The following is a 22,781-nucleotide window of genomic DNA, read 5'->3' as shown; positions in this document are numbered from 1 at the left end:
TGGGGCACGCAGGATGCTTGAACATGGGAGAGAATAAAAGGCTGTGCTGAATTTACAAGTGAATGAGTCTGTTTTAACTTCTGGTGCATTTAAGGTAGAAGAAAACCATTTTGGAGAGAGAGAGAGAGACATCATCAATTGGAAGAGAAGTTGAAATCATGTGCAGCAAGGAAGCCCTTACAGAGCTGACTGATATCAACAAATGTGGAGAAATGATGTGTGCAGTTGTTCCTGTTGCTTTTCTGTCTGTAGTTTTTTTCAATTAAAAAAAATTAGGAAGGTTTCATAACCAATTGTTGCTGTACTTCCAGCTGCATGTGTCCTTGAAGAGAGCTGCTATAAATCAAGAGTATCCACAAAGTTTATATTTATAATAAGACAGGAAGTTGAAAGCCTAAGATTTAAATGTTGGTTCTGAGGATGTAAATTAGCTGAGCTGAAAAATATAATTTCTACCAAGGAGCAAAAGAGTTTCAATGAAGGTCCAGTAGGAGAAGCCCTGCCAGATGTGTCGCTGCTCCTTTTGGTAGTGACACAGTCTCGGATCAACTCAGTGGAAAACTGCAGCTTCAGTGTGGTTGTTCCTGTTTTGAGCTTCCTGAGTATATTTAGGAACAAGAACAATATTATTTCTAGGTACAGAGAACGAAGGGGAGATTGTGTATGTAGCCACTACATTAATTAGCAGTGATTAGTAAATAAGACCGGTTGAAGTTGGTTTACGTGCGAGATGTAGAATGCACAAACAGGAAAATAACAGGTTTCTTTGACTAGTGCTTATCCCTATTTTTTTGACCTGGGCCATAAGCTTCAGTATTTCCATAACTTCTACGTTCTCTGTGCTTTACGTGGCAATTGCATCTTTTAAGGGACAGGTTTGCTTTCAGGTTTTTTTGATCTCATGGAGAGAAGTTCAGGAGTGTTTCGAAAAGGCTGCTCTGGAAATTAGGAGTTACTGTGCTACTTGTCAGAGGGTGTGTTTTTTATGTAGGGTGATGTGGGGATGAGGGAAGTCTTATAAATGTATAAATGTTTATGTAAACCCATACAAGTTAGAATTAGGTTTGTTCCTACTAAATTGTTAACAATTTTTGCCTCAAGTTTGAACAAATTAATCTTAACAAAACAATGCTCACAAAAATGGGAAAACAAAGTTTTTGTGAATCTTTTATTCAGGGCAAGACTTTTTATGAGACTATCTATAGTTAAGGATCTGTGTTTTGTGGTAAGCTTGACCTAAATTGTTTGTCAGAGTTGTTGGTTTCTTCAGCGCTGTGCTTTGGCCTTAGAGAGTCAAGTGTCATGGTAATTTGTGGTGTTTAAAATAAAAAGTAGTAACAAGTGATACCTGTCTTTTAGTCTGCTTTTAATTTTGAACTTTGTCTGGTGTTACATAGTGCTCTTTAAAGCCTTCTAGGAGTGAGATGTTTAATGCTATACTATTGAGAGACTGGGTTTTTTGTGTATTGTAATAAACGTGGTAAATGTTTATCATTTTGCCAATTAGTGATTCATTATGGCTATATGTCAGTATATACACATCTATATTTGAAAATAATAATTATCAGCGTAGCTAGTCTGAAATAACTTTATACGTATACTGCATATTGTTCTTGGTAGTTTTGTTGTGGTGGGTGTGGGTTGTTTGTTTTTTTTTTTTTTTTCTCTCAGTCTTGATCTGGCACAGAAAGGGAACTTAAGGTCTCATTGTCATCACAAGATGCAGACTTAAAATCTGAAGAAAAAACGAAACTGATTAATGAGTAAAATTGTTGAGGGTGGTTCATATCTGAAAGTGTGCGTCAATGAGTAGTTGCCCGTGAAGTTTATGAAGAGTATTTCCTAAGAAGAGGATTAGAAGAAAGGGCTGCTATCAATCACAGATTTTTTCACAACAGCATTCAAGAATACTATGCAGTTTGTGTTTTCCAGTTAGTTGCATCTAAACCTTATTTCTGTTTACTGAAGCAAAAAATATGTAGATTTGGTTGAGGAGTTCAGTTTCTAGACTGAAAAGATTATTTATTTGGATATTATGCATTTTCATGCTGAAAGACCTTTCATATGAAGTTACTGTGACTTGACTTCTGGTGTTTATTTTTACAAAATACATTGTTGATTTTTCATGCTATCAAAATGCTATAAAAATAGATTGCTTTTTTTTTTTTTTTCTTTTGCTACTAATACATTTATGTTTTTATTTTCTTTAGTATCAGTCATTGAAGGTGCTGATGGGTTGCAGCTCAGAAAAGAACATGCCCTCAAGATATTTGCTTACATCAATTCCTGGACACAAAGGTAACTGTGGAATGAATTTGAGTGTTGATGATTCTGGATCTCAAGAGTAGGTTTCCCTTCTTAAAAGATACAGTAGAGTGAATTAAAATGGGCAAGTTATTAATGTGTAGCTAAGTGATACTTAAAGAACATTTTACTACTTGTAAAAATGAACACGTTACCCAGTGCATTTTGGGCAAAACATGTTTTGAATCTGTTTGGCATTCTGGATGCTGTAATAATTGTTTAACAGTAAATAGCTATATTGCAATGACAAATGTTGTATGTTGCTGCTTTAATGTGAAATTTTCTACCTCCCGTGGGGGCAGGATAGGGTAAGGAAAATTTAAGAAAAGATCATTCTGAATGGGACCATCAGGTTTAATTTTTTTTTTGCGTGTCCTAATACTGAGAGTCAAGATGATGAACGATTGCAGCCAGTAGCTACTACGCTGATAAAGAAAATCCTTTGCACATGGTTGTGGTAAATCAGCTAGATTATTCCTTTAAATCTATTGTTTAAATTACTGTGTTTTGTTTGGGTTTTTTGTTGTTGTTTTTAAGTAGTTACATCAACTAAGGATGTTTGGAATTCAGTGCTCAGCAGTGATTACAAGACCAAACCAAATAGTAAGAAATATTGGGAAAAGCAGAGAGGATAAATTGAAAAACATTCTTCTGATATTTAGAAGGCTCAAAAAGAAAAACAGGAGTGCCACATTTTAGCTACCTGTGAAAGTGGAATCCTCTTCTTCCTCATTCTGCTCAAAGAAGGCACTCAAAGTAAATTCATTATCTGCTGCAATATGCTGTGAGACACAGAGAAGGAATTTTAAATCAAAATAAACAGCAGCACCAGAAACCAGAATGCTGTCATTTCTTGACAGGTCCTAGATCACAGGTTTATCTGAGAACAATTGCAACCTAGTCATTTTCCAGGTCAGAGTCTGTTCAGAGGTTTGTTCTGTTGAACAACTATAGCATGACAAATCCAACATGAAGAAAAAATAAAGACTGGGTAATATTTAACTCTTTATTTTCTTTTGGTTTCTTTTTACCTTCTGTATGTGTGGTTTCGTACTATAAAAGAGTAAGGAAGACAGTCCTTAACCTGTTCAAAGCAGAATCTAGCAAAGCAGACACAGGAAGGAGTTTTCCTTTACATTTTAATTTCATGTCTCATTTCTGTTTTGCCATATGGGCTTTGGAGGGTTCTGCTTACTGCTTACTGCCTTCCTTAACAACTACTTTTTATTTTGTTACCTGTAGTTTAAATCTCTGCTTTCCTTCAGAAGATCAGTTGGCTACTCAGCCTGAAGAACACCTATTTCTTCATCTGCATGTTATGTTTCCATTTCAGTTTTCTTCTGGAAATGGTGGTGTTCAAAGGAGTCATATTTGTAGTGTACTCACTTTTTCATAGGTCTTTAATTTTTGGTGGAGCTTTTCAGATACATGAAGACTTAGAAGTTTTGCACGTACCTCTATCTCAAAACATGTGCTTTTGCCCAGTAGGGAATTCTTCAATATGGGTTGGCATTCAAATATAGATATGTGAGAAGTAATCGCCAGGCTTTGTTTTCATTATTTGTGAGAATAATTTGTTACAGCCAGGTGGGGCAGTAATTTGTAAGTATAAGTGATGGAGCTATTTCACATAGTTTCCCCAAGGATAAATGCCTGAGGATACACTTGGTTTTGCCTGCAATTTGTTGCTAACATTTGTTAATATGAAAATACATCTACAAGTAAGTCACAAAGTCAGTTTTTCAAATGGGTGAAGACATTCCACTTACACGATATTAGAAGGATTTTTCTTCCTGGATAGATGGAACAAAAGGGTTTAGATGTTTCTGTCACTGTATCTATGCTGAAATTAGAGAATACTGAATGTTATCTTTATGTCTAACCCAGTGAAAAAAAATATCTGTGTTCAGAATGTGTATGTTTTAAGAGCTGTAGCTCAAGGATGTGTTTTTATTCCCTCAAGAGATGCAGCACCCTCTGCCCATCACAGTTCTGGGTTCTCTGTAATTTTTTTTTTCCTTAAAAATGATAATTTATTACCCCCAGTTTCTAGATGAAATGCTATACTTTGCAGAAAGATGTTTTTATCACTTCTTATTGATGACTTCTTGCCCTGCCTTTTGCCTGCTAATTTCTTTCAGAAATGGTATGTGTCGTTTTTGTATTACTCCAGTATCTGACAACTCCAGTCACAGGCTGGAGTCCGTTGTGTCCCAAGGAACCGCAGAAAGGTCTCTCCTGCAAGGCACCTTCCAGTTTATACAGCAGTTACGTCATTTAGTAGAGTTTGAGAAAGAGCTGAGTCTTATTTCAAGGATTGTTATGAGCATGTAGCCTTTCATTTTAGTCTTCCGTGAAGCATCCTTGCTTATTGCTTGCTTTCTTTTCTATGTTATTCAGCATTTAGATCCTTTTAGGGGAATATCCTCAACCTCTTGTTCAGAATGAGGAGGTTTCTTGCTTGGATGGAAGAAACAAATGTTCCTAGATGATGGGTTCTAGACTTGGGGGAGTTTATACACCCACAATCTATTCGACATACGTAGTTATCCTCACCCACAGCTAGAGCTGTGTTGGAGTTTCCTGACTTGATGATTTGATTGATTTTTCTTATTATGTTAATAAAGGGATGGTGTATAGTGTTACCCCTTATTCTATCTAGCTTATAGTGTATTGGTGGGTATTCAGAGAAATAATCTCTGAGCCTACACAGTGAAGAAAGTAATAAAGATACTTGATACTGCTTAGTAGAGAGTACCAGTGTGCATGGAGTTTCTGTCCAAGTGCAGATAAAGGAAGTCAGCTTAAGTACTAAATGAAAATTAAAATTATTTTGCAAGCCTGTTGATTTAAAAATAACAATAATTAGTTCTTACCCAGCTAACAAGCGTATCAGGTGGGCTGTTGCAATAAATACCAATAGAGAAAACCAGATGAAGAAACGGATTCAGGAATGTACTGAAGAACACAGCTGCTTTCTTAGTACGGTGACCTTGCCCCTAAGATTTCTTATGTATATTTTACAGTGGCAGCTACTAAACAATAACAGGGACTTCATTTGGTGAGCATTTGGAAAAAATGGGATGTTCACAGGGTTTAAGGAAGGTTTTGTGACTCCCACTTGCTGCTGGGTAGAATCTGTTTCATTTGGATTTCCTCACTTTTACGGGTTTGTCAAATATTTGGGTGTCTAAAATGTTTTAATGTAAAGAGTCCTTTTGGTCAGTTACCTCTTCTGATTTTAGCTACTTCAGGAATTTTTATTTCTGTTTTTTTTTTTCTGTTTTCTTACAGACAATGTCTGTGCTGTTTCAAGGAATATAAACATTTGGAGATCTTTAACCAAGTAGTATGTGCGCTTATTAACTTAGTGATTGCCCAAGTTCAAGCTCTGCGGGACCAGCTCTGTAAACATTGCACTATTAATATAGATTCAACGTGGCAAGATCAGAGTAATCATGCCGACGAGCCCCTGAATGTAGAAAGAGAGTCTCATGAAGAAGAAAATGGAGAACGGCAAAAATCTATAGAGAAAAAATTAGATTCTGCAAGAACTTGTATCCTGGCAGAGGAGGAGTCTGCAAAGAACACTGATGCTTTTAGTTTATGGAGCACTGATGAGAAGGAAAAGTTGTTGCTGTGTGTGGCAAAAATCTTTCAGATTCAGTTTCCTCTGTACACTGCTTATAAGCATAATACTCATCCCACAATAGAGGTATATCTTATCTTTATGTGTATATTTAATTGTTTTGTAAAAGTTTATTTGCTCTCAATAATGAGTAGACTGTGTGTGTTTGGTGGTAGTTGCTTTCACACAGGATGGGCAAATTCAGCTCTCCTGTTGACTTCAGTAGAACTTTTCAGAGAAGCTTTTTAAATGACACATACTCTTACACTTTCTTTAAAATATGCTTAATTGTTATAGGTAATATAATGATAAGTGTTGGATGGAACTGTACACTGAATTATTGTACTGTTTAAATAACAGGAGGGCAAAAAGGGGACTATAGCGAAGCCTTTCTTCCAGAAGGTAACCCGCTAAGAGTTTACTAATTTCTTTACAGTCTGTGGTTCTAGAAGCAAGACCAAATTTACTTATTAGAACACCTGTTTAATTGACTGGAGTAACTGGGCTCTACTCAAGTAGCTTTGTTCAATGGTGCTGCTTTTTCTCTGTTGTATTTGTTATGGCTACCATTCACATTTTCCACATTTTCATCTGAAAAAAGCCACCACATGAAGGATTTTCAAAAATCCTGTAATGTTTAATTCACGATTTCTGAAATAAATATGATGTTGTTAGCATTTCCTAATTGCAACAATATACTTCATGGAAGGGTTGGGGTTTGATCCACCTTGTGGTAGTCTAACAACAAATAAGCAGTTCTTTTACAATATTGGTATGCAAAGAAGATGTATATTTTAGCTAAATGAAAAAACTTCTATCCAACAAACTTTTGAGAAAGTGAAAATGGAGAATTATATTACAGTTAACCCATTCTTAATTTTTTTATATAGAGAGTTTTGGGGGTTCTCTTGAAGCTCTGAGTGGTTAAATGTGCTTTTTAAACTTCAGCCCAAAATGAGATTATACCAAGCATATATAATTTTTGGTTATGTATGCTAGAGTGATCACAAGACGTAATCAATTCTTGTTGAATGAATACTGCCCTATCTGACAGTAAATATAGTCAAAACCCGCAACACAGTGGGTTTTCCGGGTGGGCTGGATTTTGGTTTCTTGTCTTATTCCAAAACATATGGCATAAGTTAACAGAGCATGTTTCATGAATAGATGTGTATAGAAAAATCAGGCAAAGTCAGGATTTGTAGATTTCAGGTTTCCCATCATTTGTTTTGTCCTGCCTCTTAAACTTTCACCATACATACAGAAATCTGTAGTTCAGCCTCTGCAAGTAGGAACTGGAGAGGGTAGATCCATCTTGTCAGTTAAAAAAAAATCAATGACTACTTAAGTGATTTATGTTCTGTACTCCTGTGGGACGCCTGCTGAAACAGGCTTCGTAGGAATATGCAATGAACAACTCTGGAACAGCTTCTCTATGTATAAGCACACTTGCTGCTTTTAAATGACAATTTCATGTATTTCTTTTTCTACTCTTTCAATTTGATGTCCAAATGATAAAAAGAAAATCTCAAAGTGCCTGGTGGGATTTCTTTTTCACTTTATGTGCAGCCATAAAGTGATTTGGACACAGATGTGCTGTAGATTGCTGTCCTGTGACTGGCTATCTCTCTAGACATACTAATATATATCATATATATATCATACTAGTAAATATCATTTGAATTATTGAATACATTCATTAGCTATCCTAAAAACAGCTTCTGGGGAAGCTGAGATTGCAAAACACTTTTCTGATGTATAGACAAGTGAGGGAAAAGTTTTTTACTTTTCTGCTAGACGGTTTGAGTCTAGGTCTAGGTTTAGGTTTAAGTCCAGGTATGGAGGTTTGTTAACCTGCTTTCCTGCTTTCTTTTTTTTTTTTGTGGAGATCTTTTTGTTTTCATTTAAAAGCTCCTAGCATCAATCACTTTTTCACAAACCGAGATTTTCTATATTTAGGAAGCACTTCTGAAGTAGTGCTGTTAGCTATTTTAGTGGCAAAACTTTCTGCTACCATGAGTAACTCATTTATTGAGGTTTTGTAATTCAGTCTAGAGCATATCTTCTTTGAATTGAGTCATTAGTTCTGGTAATGAGAGAACTTCTTGTTTTAGATCAGGCTTGGACTCAGTTGTCAATGGATCATAAAATAAAAGTCCCTGTTTTAAGTGTGTCATCTATACTTGTAAGCTAAAGGGATTCCTGAACTGACCAGAACTGCCAAGAATTTGTTGGGAGAAGCTCTTGTGGCTCTCCCTCTAAGCATTTCTTTTGCCCTGGAAAAAGGGAAATTTTGTGATGCAAAAGAGACTCCAATCTCCACTCTCACTGACTTCAGAAATTCCTTGTTCCAGATTCTTGAGATGAATTTACACAACTTCATTGAGTCATCCCATCCTATAAGGCTTCGCTTGGCCTAGAAGTGACCAATCAGGCCGTCATTTAAAAATTTCCAATGTGAAGCTTTCACAGGGTGTTATTACCTTCTGGTACCGATTAGCCGCCAATGTTAGTGTTAGTCTTTGCTGTGAATGCACCTCCAAGATCTTTGTTCTTAATGACAGCAGACAGAAGGCAAATCCTGAACTCTGGTGCTCTTCCCAGGCGCTCGCCCGAGCCATATTACACTTGACCATCTAGTGGAGAAATTAGGAGTAGTTTAGGAGTTCTAACTGGATGGAAATAAACAGCAAAGCAAGATTTGTTGGTAGTCAAAAGGGTGTCGCCTTAAATTATATGGGCTAAGAACGATTATTATTTTTGTCCTTTCTGACATTTCTAAAGTGAGGGAAGGAAGCCCATGGAAGCCTGACTGGTAGCTGTGTACCCAACAGCAGAATCCACCTTGAACAAGTGGCCTTGCAGAGGCGTCACAGAAATATGCTGTATATGAGGACAGCAAAACTACAGCACATGGAAGTAAATCAAGCATATTGACAAGTGTATAGTCTTGACCTGTGTAGAATGTGTATGAGTCTGGATAGACAGAATGTTTGCCTCAACTTTCTTAAACTGGTGAATAGCCTAATGAAAAATGGCTTTCTACTAAGTCTGGATTTCTAAAGCAGCACAATTAATTGCAGTCAGTTAGAGGTCAACTGAGTTCAGGACATGAACACCGAAAACCAAAAATCTGTAAAAATAACATCTGGAAACATAGCATTTGCTTCTGTTGAAATCTACCAGGATTTTTGGTACCCAGAGAGAGAAGCCTTTGTGTCTGTTTTTCATCCTAAACAAAATGAACTCAAAATACAGGGTGTTTCAAAAAAAGTGGACCAAAATGCCTCTCAGAGTGATTTCTAATTGGGGCCATCTTTTTGAAACACCCTGTATTTTTACAAATATAGTTATCTTTTTTTTTTTTTTTTTTGAGAAGTGTTCATGCTTCGGAATTTATGTATGGAATATCTTTTAAGAGATCTTGCATCCAGGCCATGTGCCCTATTCTTCTTTTCATACTTGCTTTGTGCAGCAAGTGTAATATGTAGAATGGACACTTCAGAGGGAAAAAATAGCCTAGAAACTAGAGGCTTTTAAAAATCCTGTAGAGAAAGAAGCAACGATGTAAAGCAGACTCCTGAACTTTGCACTGTCTCAGAACGCACAGTGAATCTGAAGGGAGCTACCCAACCATTTAGCAGTTCTTGAGAGAGGAAAAGAAAAATCAGTTGTTGTGGTGTCTGCAGCTGTAGTCCCTGGTTCTTTGAGGTCTTGCTCGCTCTACTTCTACTTTTCAAGTATTAATAAATATTTTATTGGAAGATATCCCTAATTAAGTGCCTTCCACTGAGATTGGCCATGTCAGACCCCAGCTAGTACATTTTATCTGAAGTGATGGTATTTTTAATGCCGTATTAGATTCCCATGAGGAGTTATTTTATTTCCTTGTAAACTTGATCATGAGGAATTCTCTGTTCTGTTTCACATCTGCAAGAACAGAAGTCACATTTCCAGACTGAGTCTCTCAACCGCAACAGTTTTAGTAAGGTTTGCAGGACTCGTGCAACAGACCTCCACAAGATTTTGATTTCTGTATTTTAGGAGCTATAGTTCACTTGACAACAAGTCTCTATTTTATTCAAGAAAACTAATGACATTTCTCACACTGTTTCTGCAGTTTTCATGAGCAGAGCGCTGAACACCTTTTCTTGCTGCTTGAAGACATACCACCTACTGGCTTCAAAGCTGTTTTAAAAATAACTGTTAAGAGTATCACGAGTTTAGGCATGACTTAGAGTTCAGCAGAATTAAAAAAAAAAAAAAAGGAAAATAAATGCTTAGATATAATACGAGCATATTGAATAATTCAAAATGTTTGTATCACACTTAATCCATCCAAAATTGCTTGCCTCCAGCATCCTCTGGTAGTTTTAAGAAGCTTACTCCTACATGGGTATTTGAAATAGGAAACTTAATTTGAAAACTTTATGTTAAACTTACATTTTATTTGTGAATACGAGAACTGGGTGTTTGGCACGGAGAGATGAGAAGGGGAAACGTGCTGGAACTACCTGCAAGTATCCATGGTGATGTTGTGGTTTTACAGCCATGTTTTATGTTTTCTTTGGTGCCCTTTTGCCCCCAGCCATATGTGAGTTACACGCAATATGTGTAACAGCCCTAATAAAGAAAATTCCTGCTTTATACTGCCCAACATGTGGGTGTTGTGAGCATTCAAAAGAAAAGCTGTTTTTCAAAACCCATTTCAGTTTAGTACTTTTGGAAAAATAGAATTCTTGTTGCAGCAAATAGCTACCAGATTGATAGGGTGATACAGTTCCTTCCTCCTTTTTAGTTAGCTTAATCCTGTAAAGAGTGTTAGACGCTTATTTTATATGACGTATTTTGTTATATACAAAATAATACAGTAGTTGAAGAATTTTAATATTTGGATGGGAATGAATAATTTGACAGTTTAGCCCCTTAAGTCATTAAGTGTTGGATTGTAGAACATCCCACGTTTCATCTAAATTCAGATGTTTGGATATATGCCTCATCTTTGTGCAAAAATTGCATTCAAAACTACCTTGGTTGGTTTGCTCTGTAATTTGAGGCTGGTGTGCAGCTCGTGTGCCACAATATCCACATCGCAGTATTCCTGGTGAAAAAATATTGATGATTTGAAGGGGGGTGGGACTGAAGAATAATCTGTTAATCCAACCATTGAGAGCCACCGCTGAGATGTTATCCTAAGTGTATATTTATGTATTTATAAATACGTCTTGACAAAGGTAAAACGGTGAACTGGAAAAGTATGTTTTGCAGTGTAGAAGTGGAGCAAACCTTGAGCTTCTGTCTTCCTCTAAATGAGGATTTTATTGTGTTCTGGTAGTTGAATGTGATGTCTGCTAGTGGTCAGTTGCTTTTTGTTCTATGAGTGTCTTTTTATTGCTTCAGTTAATTTTATTTTTTTTCTTTTTGAACAGGATATTTCTGCTCAAGAAAGCAATATATTAGGGGCGTTCTGTGATATGAATGTAAGTTGTCCATTTTTAAATAGGTGCACATTTCCTAGAAATGTAAAATAGCCATGTTCACTCCTCTGTTTAGATCTGTGTTATACTAATGTAGCTTTTGAATTTCCTGTATATCTGAATGGATCTAGTGTCGATTGTTCAAATTCTTGTATTTTTCTTCCATATTTCTAGGATGTAGAAGTACCGTTGCACTTACTTCGTTATGTTTGTCTGTTTTGTGGAAAAAATGGCCTTTCCCTCATGAAGGATTGTTTTGAATATGGAACCCCTGAGACACTGCCGTTTCTTATAGCACATGCATTTATCACAGTGGTATCTAATGTAAGTATTGTCTTTAGATTGTTTAATGTTAAACACAAAAAGTGGAAGGACTGAATTTTGGGAGAATTCTGTAGGACCAGGGAGGGAGAAAAACACTCTAAGATTTGTTAGGGATGTGAGGTTTGCTGGTCCACCGGGTGTTTCTTCATCCAAACCCTGTGTATCTCCTGGAAGCACACAAGCAGTTTTGCAAGTTTGTACCTAGATACCAAGATCGTCACAGCCTTGGAAAATACTTCTAAGAATTTTGTCAGACGTCATTTCTGTCCCTGAAATTGTGTCATGGAAGTTTTTTAGGCTTCTTCAGGCTATGTTTACTTTTTAACCTATTTCCTCTGAGGGACAAAAAACAGCCTATGGATTCCTTCTCAGCTTACTCAGATTTTATATCATTATACACATTTGCAGCGTAGAGGTAACTGTCTTTTAGTTGCACTAGTTTTAGAATACGTATCCATCATAACTTCTCCAGTTTGAAATAATACCCATTTTTAACTAGCAGAATTATGAGTTGATTTTAGTGGAGATTTGAAGGAGATTGATGGTAGAAATAAAAGCCGGTCTCTGAAGGACATAGGAAGACTTAGTGTAATGTGAGAATGTGAAGTCATGACCTGTCTTGTGGATGTTACATCTGGACAAAAAGGAAAACAATAGTTTATTACACCTTGTTATGAAGTGAGTTTAGCGTAATTTTGACATTGTGATTTTAAGTGTTTAAAATCAGATCCTTCCACACATCTTTCCTCCTTCCTCTTTGCTGTTACTGACCAGTCAGGATGTTCTAAATAAGTATTGGAAATGTTTGCATAGAGGGAACCAGCATCTGAAATAAAGCCAGGGTTGCTGATCTGTGTCACTTGTTCCTGATCCTTTTAGGGTTATGGTTCTTGTAGGTCAGAGAACAAATGAGTAAGGCCGCGATCATCTCTGTTCCTGTAAGCTTGTGCAGGAGGACTGATGCAGGACCTCTGCATGTTAAACTGTGGAGATCTGTTCTCTTCTGGCCCTTTCTGTATGATCTGATGAGTTTTCAGGTAATAATCTGATGAGTTCTTCGTCTCTGGATGTTGTCGGTGCAGCCTGCAGTCTTCAGCAAGCCATCTGCAGAAAATGTGTGCTCTTGTATGTTTTTCTGGTTTAGAACTAAATTGTGGTCATGCAACCAAACATTCTTGCAGGTCTAATTTTTGTTTTATTTTTTGTGAGAATGGGCAAAATTGTTCTGAACAATGAGTGGCAGCTCCCTATCAGGCCAGCATTTTTATTTTTCAACAAATATTCTGACTGCAGATCCCATTTCCTAGCTACCCCATACCAGTGCATGTTTATAAACTGTATCTACCTTCCTTCTTTGTCCTTTTTTGAAGTCTTTCTTTTTCTCCACAGAAACTGTTTATTTTCTTTATTCTTAGTGATGTGCTCTAACCCAAAATACTTCTCTGCAAAGTTTCTCCTTTCAGATAATTACTTAGCAACTTTGCATTTATCTTTTGTTCTAGAGGGTAATACATTTAGCTATCTCTTGTGGCTATTTTAGATGAACGCAACAGTTAAACCTGCCAGATAAAATGAAATTCAACCCAAGCCATGACTAATACAAGTGTTGTTTCTTCAGCCTCTTTCAGCAATGTATCTTTTACCATTCAACTAGAATCTTTCTTTTGAACTCTCTCTGGCTTTGCTGGAAAATCTGTGTGAGTTATAGGAAAACTGCTTTTGAGAAATTTTTATCCTTAGATTTTATCTGTTACTTCACTACAGAAAGTGTAAGAAAAGGTTTTACGTGTAATGCGCTTTATTCATACACTTCCTGCATTTTCGTGTCACTCAGTGTACTTGTCAGCAGTGCTTCTGACTTTCAAATGCCATATGTTTATTAATTCCAAATGAGGCAGCTAATTTTTTGGACAAAATACATTTTACCCTGCCGACATTAAAAAGAAAAGAAAATAAAAGTTCTCAACCTCTACAGTGGTGCGTAAGCATCTAATTTTGATGCAATGTTTCTCTTTCCCTATTTCTTTTTATATCATCTCACTATGTAATTCATATAACTTAGGTAAATATAAATAATTTAATACATGCTTCTGATGATTTGTGAAATGATAGACCAAACTCCAATAAAACAATTAGAAGCATTCACAAAACTGTATTTTTTGCAAGCAAAATGATGGTAATCTCACTAAGAGCTCTGCTAGGTTGCTTTTGGTTTTCTCCCAATGCATTTCAGTTTATAGGATGTATAGATAGTGGGAAATTGATGAATGACCCTGTTGATAGTAGCCCAGTGAACAGCTCTGCAATGTCAACTGTTAACAGGTTCACAACCTGTAAAGCCAGAACCAGAGTGTACAATAGCTGTTAAATACACGTTCACAGTTGTACTAACTCTGGAGAATTGCAGGCAAGGAGCCTTTATTCTAAAGAAATGTCCACACTGGAATTTATTTTAAAGTCTGTGAGATGAATGAGTTGTTTAACAACTAGCTTAAATGTTTCAAAAATATTTTCAGAAAGATTGTAGTGTTAATGAGCCAATCAATTTCTCATCCAAAAATCCGACTCAGTAGTAAGCTCCAGGGAGTAGAACAGGTGAAGCTGGAAATAATAAACCGAAATCAAAGAAATCGTTTGCTAACAACCAGTAACATTCAACTTTTGCACTGCTTCTTCCACAAAGGAAGGAGAATATCTCATTAAGTGCACTCTACAGGTGCGTGTAAGATAAGACCATCACCACAAATTAGCAAGGTCTGTGGGGAACTGAGCTACTTGTTTATGATTACTGGTGTCTCCTTTATGTAGAGGACATGAAAATTACTGAGAAGATGTTTCCTTGGATATTTTTATCCCGCAAATCTGGTTTGAGTGAATGTCTTTGTCAGAAAAGCTTGTTTGTGATAAGAGAGGCAGCAAATATTCTGTGTCATTGCAGTTTTGTGGATGTTGCGGAGGAATAACTGCCCTCTCAGTGGGCATGAATTAATTGCGATAATGCTGATGGTTTCCAAGATGTTGGTTTAATTTTGCTGTATGAACCTTCAGAAATTAAGTCAGGAGTAAAAACTGTTAAAAGACACTCTACTTTATAGAGATTAATTACCTCTGATAAAAAGCAAATTAAAAAAAAAACTAACACAAAAAACCACCTCTGAATCCTGAGAATAGAACAGATGCAGTAAATACTTTATCTTAAAAGCAGGTGGAAGCAAAAAAAAAAGCATGACGAAAGCTGTGGATTTTAAATGTGATTTTATATATGTTATTTTATGTCACTTTATTTAAATAATTTGTTAATATTTGAGTCCATAGTGAAAAATATATTTATGATATGTAAAATTATCTATTAATTCAATTCTGCGGATGCAGGTTGTATGTAATGCAAGTACACAGATGAATGAAATGGCTTCCGAAGTTTGAATTAATATAGACTGAAAATTACTATGAACAATGAAAGCTATAAAGCCAAATTATAAAAACACGTCCTATTCTTATTCTTTGACATCCTTGCAATTCCTTGTCAAAATGTTATTTAATTCCTGTTTCTAGAACAAGCAGCTGCTAGTTACACTTTCTATCTTTGGGATGTTAGCATTCTTTTCTTCTGGAGACTGCCATAGCTTATTCCAAATATGATCTTTTTTTGCAATGTGAAGATTTGACGGGTTTGTCTTGTGAAGTAGGTTAGTATTGTTACTGTGTAGTGGTAGTTGCATTGTAAAAAGTAAGTCTGAAAGTATTCTTTTTCAGAACTGACTCACAAAGTTGCTTGGCTAGTTCCAGAAATGTTTAAAAGAAATACTAGTGATACAGTTTTTCTGGATGCAGAATTTTCCTGGTGAGAATTTAACCCTTAGTCAGAATTTATTGCATCAGTTGCAAAGGTTAAACATTCTTTTAAGACCGAACGTGGAGATGTAGATTGACATGGCAACTTTGAGTGACTGACAGCACTGGCTATTCCCCAGATTTGTGTGCACACATGATTAAAATGCTGTGAGTAGTAGCAACAGCTGCTGATGTTTCACCTGTGCTCCATCCCTTACCTGGCACGGAGTTGTCTTTCTGTAACAGGTTTAACAGGCTCAGCATTCCTTTTTGAAATGCAGACGGAACTCCTAACTTTGCTTGTGTAAGTAGTTTGGTCGGTCCTCTTTTCCTCACAGCACTGGTAAATAGCTGTTTCAGGGCTTTTTCTTCTCTGTGCACATTTTCTTCCTGCATACAGTGGTCAAGGCAGAATGGTAAATATGGGAATGCGAATATGGTAGTAAAAAAACTGTGCTTAATCACCGGTTATGAAACATAGTTCTATTTTATAGAATATATAAGCCCTACGAAGCAAAACATCAACACAACTCAAATAATTCTACTTGATTTAGCAGAGATTTGCAAGGAACAGAAAGCATGGAGTAATTTTCCTGTAGACATTAAAGGAAGAAGAAAATCCAGAAGGCTGAGTAGCAGTTTTTCCTGCAAGAAACTGCAGAAAATTCAGAAATGAGACATGTGGGCAATATGATACTATTTGTACAAAGTTTATGTTTTCCAGTCACTAGAAGAAAAGATGCAACTCCTGTTTGTAAGTCACAGAAATATTCCTCAGATAACAGCTTTGAAAATTAGAAAATTAAGAAGTTGAAAGAATTGAAGTTGAATGAAAAACAACAACAAAGCCTTTTTTTTACAGTGGGGTTGCATGTGTAAATGTACCAGCAATATTTCATTTTTTACCATTCTCATTAAATGTCATTAATGAAATTTTTATCTATTTATGTTTTTGCATTATAGATCAGAATATGGCTTCACATCCCTGCTGTCATGCAGCACATTATACCCTTTAGGACTTATGTTATCAGGTAATTTTTTTTAATTTAAGAATTTTTCTGGTGGGACTTTTTGACAGCACCTATTTCTAATGTCAGCTGATACACTTTTAATTGTTCAAGTTGTTGCTCTGACTGTATCATTTCAGCAAGGGGAGTGAAGGTAATGTTTAGAGTTAGTTTGGGCAGCTCCTTACGTCTCTCTGATTTCAGTATCAATCTGATCAATCTCGTTAATGGCATTTTTAGTGTGACATCCAGCCCCATTCTGACATGTCGTGTCAGGTTCAAGTGTAATACAGTTCCACGTACCGCAATATCTTGATAAAAGTTTATGTAAAAATTGCAACGAGACAATGTAAGAAGAAGAGCAATATGTAGTCATTGAGATTTCATATACTGAGTTTTAACACTGCTTCCCGTTTCAATGTTCTGTATTTCCAGCTGGCAGGAACTGAAGTGTGATCAAAAGTCTACTCGCACTTTTATGTGTCTAAATATATCCAGCCCCAAAGATTTTCTTTATATCAAGCTGCCTATCGTGAAAAACACTTCAAAATTAAAATACTTACAAAGATATTTAATTATACAGGCAGTTTGATTTTTATTTGCTTTCTCAGGACAATAGAAAAATATCCAATGACCTACTGATGAAATTATCTTGCGTATGTGTATCTGCCTGGCGGTGGAGGGTGGTCACAGCTGGTTCTCCTCCCAGTGACCCAACATTAAACTTTCCTGGTGCAGACGACCTCAAAGGCCACTGCCCTCGTATGGCCCCACAGCTCCTCCAAGGCGCTGGATTTTCTGTAAGCGTCATGTTAGAATTCTGCTTATGCTGACTGTAGCTTACTTCCCTGATGGCAGTACATGTGCCTTTACAGACTGTATTGTCTTAACTACACCAGGAGAAAATCACACTCAACAGAAATAGTGACATGGGCAATTAAAAAGTGCACAGAACAGTGAGGCTCAGAACTGTGTTTCGGATTTTAATGTGTTCTGGTTTTAACTGTAAAGAGTTTTGACTGCAAAAATTTCAGTAGTGGCTTGGCTATCGCTCTATCTTGTTATAACATGGTTTCTACCCAGATGATATCAGCAAAGAGAAAGTATTCTGATCTTTTATTAAAACAAACCACAGCTGTGTGTACTCCTTTCATGCTGATATGTTATCTTCAAAATCTTATAAATGTAATTATCAATCATGAAGCAGTCTAGGAAGGACAGGCAGAGGATCTCCAGGTTCTTGTCTCTGTACATATTCCATTAATGGTTGTTCGTGTATCTGGGAATTTTGTGCATGAGTCTTGCCCATCTTCTTCCAGTGTATGGAAATTATAAAGAACATTGAAGGATCAACAATTAGAGAGAGGCTGATAAGAAGGAACTTGAGTGAGACAAAATAACGCAGCCAGCAGTCTTTGCTGTTAATCCTCACTTGTTTGTCATCCTGTAATTCTTAAAGCATTTTCTGTTTTTTAACTGCACGTGTAATTAGTGTCACTGGAATGAACGGAAGATTTTTCCCTGTATTCTCATCTCTTCTCCTTTACTTTATTCATAGAATATTTGCATCTGGTTTAAAAAGTGATTTATGGAGCAGCTTCTTGCCATAAATCATGCCCTTGATGTCTGTTCTGAGCATTCACAATATGTTCATGTGAAACTGAATGGGAATATTGATACAGGATATACCTATGGAAAACACCTCTTTAGAGAAGGAAGGGAATGTTCTCCTAGTTCCCTTTTTCACCACCTAATCCTGAGGGGAAATCTGGGATTTCTCAACATCATTAAATCCAAAGCTTGCTTTGGGAAGATGCACTTACAGAGTGGGACATAAAGCTTGGAGGCCATCTGAGAAGAATAATCCCTAGTGCCATCCCTTTATATGGAACAGAAGTTAACACAGATGCCTTTGGTAAAAAATGACTTTCTTGATATATGCAGCTCATCCCATGTGGTTGTCAAGCTTAGAGATCTTGTCTTGTCACTTGGGTCTCTAGGTCTCCATCTGCTTCTTACTTTACTAAAAAAAAGGCAATGTAATCTGGGGCAGAGTAGCACAGCACCTTTGAAACAAATCCTGCTTGAAACAAATAGCTTCTGCTGCTATGTCAAGCAAGAAAGTGTGCTTGGAGAGAGTGTTAGTGTAGAATGAGCTCTTGGGGCTCTAACTGACTGTTAGTTCGAGTTGCTGTTCATGTCAGCTCCTTGCAAGAATTGCTTTTTGGAGTGCTGATCAGCATAAGCAGAAAGGGATCACCTGACTGGCATCTTAGCAGCATCTTTCATCAGATGAGGTTAACCTTTATGTTCTTGTTCTGTGGTTATTTCTACTAGGAGTGGATGAAATGAATAGCAAAGTGTGTATTTGTGTAGAGGAGACTGCTGGAATTTGTAAAGATCACGGACACAATATGTTGTTACTGCTGCTACCAAGAAAAAAGACCAATAAATGTTATTTTCTGCCTGGGGAATGGAGCACTAGCAATCGTATCTTGTCTCTGAAGGGCGTATGTTTTTAGACAAGGTTCTTAGAGACGTGGTTTAATGATAGAGTTAGTCAGGTTATGGTTGGACTCGATGATCCTGAGGGTCTCTTCCAACCAAAATGATTCTGTGATTTTGAGCAGTTTAGGAAAGAAATAAAGGACATGTGTTCAGTAAAGAAGCAAAGTAATTTTGACCTCTTCAGCAAGAAGCTTTTACTGGTCCTAATACCTTAGAATTCTGCATTTCAAATTTCAAAATTCTCATGAAATAAGAGACTCGCTGACAAAGCGAGTCAAGAATAGAAGTCATAGCTTATTGCAGTTGTAAATGAGAGTAAGTTGTTGATGATGTCTCTTCATAAAAAACATTGGTTCCAGCTGATTTCCACCTGGAGGTCAGAGATGAGGGATGCTCTCCGTGGTTGCAGATATCGAATGCCTCAAGAGAGCAGGAGCTGGAAACAGTGGTGTTTTGAGGACAGTGTTTTTTCAGTGGCAAGATGTTGATTAAAAGTGTCATGAATAGTTCTGTGCTTTTAGAAAGTGACTAGCAATGAAGTCCAGTTTTACGAGAAGAGATAAAGTCGTATGTCTGATGTTGTAAGTGTCTCTATGAACCACCAAAAAGTGCTGGATAGTGTGAAGGAAAAGACCTAAAACCCTTCTTTCTCCAACATCACAGTTGATATCACCTGCTTAATGTTCCTTTGGTAACACCTGAGCTATGTGTAGCATTAGTGCTGACCAGTATCATATTTAACCCTTTTTCCTCGCCTCCCTTTTTCCTCTCTTCCGCTCCAAGATGGATCTTGAGAGATTTTTTTATGAAGGATTTGTGTCTCTGCCCCAGTTTGGGAGAAAGAGAATGTTCCGTGCTCAGGCACATTGAGGGGAAGTTGCCGGTGGCGGCTGCTGATGTGTCAGCTGTGCAGTCTTGGCACAGGGCACACACATGGCACTGGGATACGCAGAGGAACTGGAAGTTCCAAACAGACTGTTGATCCGCGGTGCTTCCTGTGGAACACAGGGAGAAAGAGAATGCAGCTGGAAGAATTCAAATTATTCTGCTTAAAAAGATTTTTCTTACAAATTTGGGGTTTATGGGAGTGCCCAAGACTACTCCTTGCTACTAAATGTCATGAAACATTCTTGTAATAAGCCTTGGAGTTTTCCATTGGAAAAAATACTTCACTTCTCCAAAAAGCTGCAAATTGATGCTGTAGGTGAAAAGGATGGGCAAGTCAGGAGACAATAGCCAGACACTTAAGTGAATTCTTCATATCACTGAGGGGCTCTGACTCATTCTGCCTCATGTCCCTTTTGCAGCTGTGGTCCAAAGGAGCCATATTAAGGGAAAAAAGATGATTTCACAGCTGAGTAGCTTCAGTCTTGAAGCATAAGATGTGACTGTAAGCATTACATTAACATGGGACTGCACGTTTAAAGCTGAACTCTCTCTATCCCCAAATAGAGCAAATTTAAATAGTTTCACTAGACTAAAACTGATTTATTTTAAATTAATGTGTATGTTTGCTTAAATGTATATAATATATACTTACTGATGAAGTATGCCTGGCAGGCAGGACAGATCCTATGTGTATATATATATAGACTATCCCTTATGCATATGTATATTTCTTTCCAAAAGTCTTGTTTAGGCAAAAATGTCAGATTTACTAGATCGCACAGATCCTGAAGTATTGTTCCTATGTTCCTCTAAGACTTAATGCTCATCAGAATCAAAATGACAAGAATTTAGGAATTAAAAGAAATAATGAAGGGTAGAATGGAAGCCATTAGTAAGCCATTATGTTGAATCAGTCACATACTCACATTTATATATTAAATACAGTTCAGATGGTTCCATCTCACAGAGATAATAACAGAACTACCTAGGTGATAGGAAGGGTGATGAAGAAGGTAGGAGGTAAAAAATGATGTTGATAGGAGGAGAGATATAGTCTGGGATTCTTTTTTGACGGGGAAGTGGCTGTTATACAAGTGATACCAAGACAAGCAGGGAATGATAATGATATTTTGGGCTAAACAGACCTTCTGCCTTGCTCCAGTATCATTGTTCTTATGTAAGGCAATGCAGCAAGTTTACAGTTATTGAGTGTAAAGAAAGGTGTGTGTTAATTGCCAGAGTTAGCTAAAGGTGTCTTGTTTGTTAATAATAACAACGTTCTACTGGTAAAAGCATAAAATGAGCCTAGTTTAGTGATACAGATGGGCTTAGGCTGCTGTATTCACAATAAAAATGAGGCTTGGCTTACTCGGCAAGTTTCTATAGTTTTAATCCTGGATGCAAAGCTATGATCATATTTGATTTATGACCAGTGTAGTAGAGCCAGTAAATTTTCTGGTGTAAATGGAGTTATAAACACAAGTTTGCTGCCTTCTACATTTGTGCCTGGTTAGAATAACCCAGGTGCATTAAAAAAACCTACAATGCAGGTTAACGAGTAAAAAGGGGTCTTTTCTCTGTAGCTTTCTTTAGGGCCTTGGCAGAACAGATTATCCTGTTGAAATATGTCTGTAGCTGTGAAAATGCAACTACACGGTAGTTTCAGTTATTATAAAGTGGGATTTTTTTTTTTTTAAACGCTGTCTCTTAATGAAACTATAGTTTTTTCTGTATTTCTGTATTATAATACAGAAAACATGACACGAGTCTGATTCACATTTGGACTAAATACAGTAAACATGCTGAAAGAACCTTAAAAATGTTGTGGTGTGAATTTTATGAATGAAAGTAGGTTTATACTGATACTGTTGCATTAAAATAAAAAACGTTTTGTTATGTAAACTTGATTAGTATAGTTGCTTCTCCAAACTTTCTAGTGTGAGGAAGATTTCAGGTGAAAGTCCTGTTACAGAAATTGAGTGACACCACAAAATCACCCTTCTTTCTCTATAGGTAGATCTATGTCCGTTCCCACCTGTCTGTCACATACAAGCACTCGTTGTCTGTCATATGTAGAATGAGAAAATTCATATCATTTATTTTAACACCTTGAGACCTTTAGAAATGCGTCACAAAACAGTTGAGTATGACTTGATGTGCATCATGAACACTGAAGAGCTTTGGGAACTAGGGCTGAATATGGTTTGCCTATGAAAATGAGGAGATAAAAACTGGTCTGAGGTTGCTGATCTTTATATTGAGATATTATGTTTTAACATGGACCACTGCATTTTTTTATCAGTGTAACTCCTCTCACCTGTCTGTAGGTTAAAGGTAGTTCACTGTTCTGCTTTGCTCCTGAACATTTTCAAATGGATATTCTCTTCTTGATGCTACTTTTGTTTAGAATTCATAGCACAGACACATGACGTTCTTCCCATGATCCGATTTCTGGTGCTCCGCGTGACCAGACAAAGTTCACAATTAATAACAGTGAAGGATTTGGTCCTTCTTTTGTCCTACTCTTACTTATCTGTGATTTCTATCATAGATCTACCGTCTCTGTGATTATTTGCACTGAAGTCTCTTTTCTGTGTTTGACAATGTTAAGTGTTGTGTAAGTGTGTTTATTTTAAGGCCTCTTCACAAGAGCTGTGAAAAAGGGCCTCAATCTAAATAAAAGTCAGGGCCTGTATTTTTGCTCTTAAAAAAAAAATTACTAATGTTTATATGACGTAAATGCAAAGGAATGCTGCATAAATCAAGTTAAGTGTAGTTTAATATCTCCTGTGTTTAAAAGATTCGTGCATCTAT

At 36.8% G+C, this 22,781-nt stretch overlaps 1 protein-coding gene across 7 annotated transcripts in view; it reads left to right on the top strand.

The window, feature by feature from the left end:
• USP34 (ubiquitin specific peptidase 34) overlaps nt 1-22,781 on the top strand; it is a 120,508-nt gene that overhangs the window by 14,506 nt on the left and 83,221 nt on the right. For 6 of the 7 annotated variants that reach the window (XM_082048245.1, XM_082048244.1, XM_082048248.1 and 3 more), the window contains exons 2-6: nt 2,211-2,298; nt 5,599-6,019; nt 11,362-11,412; nt 11,584-11,733; nt 16,528-16,595. In XM_082048245.1, coding sequence (XP_081904371.1) covers nt 2,211-2,298; nt 5,599-6,019; nt 11,362-11,412; nt 11,584-11,733; nt 16,528-16,595 — 778 coding nt within the window. Of the gene's footprint in view, nt 1-2,210; nt 2,299-5,598; nt 6,020-11,361; nt 11,413-11,583; nt 11,734-16,527; nt 16,596-22,781 lie in introns of those variants that run through there. The other variant, XM_082048249.1, reaches the window with a different exon arrangement.

This window comes from Streptopelia decaocto (assembly GCF_964273445.1).
Source record: "Streptopelia decaocto genome assembly, chromosome: 3".
NCBI classification, from domain to species: domain Eukaryota; kingdom Metazoa; phylum Chordata; class Aves; order Columbiformes; family Columbidae; genus Streptopelia; species Streptopelia decaocto.
The sequence above is the reverse complement of the archived record's forward strand: the minus strand, read 5'-3'. Positions and strand labels throughout refer to the sequence as shown.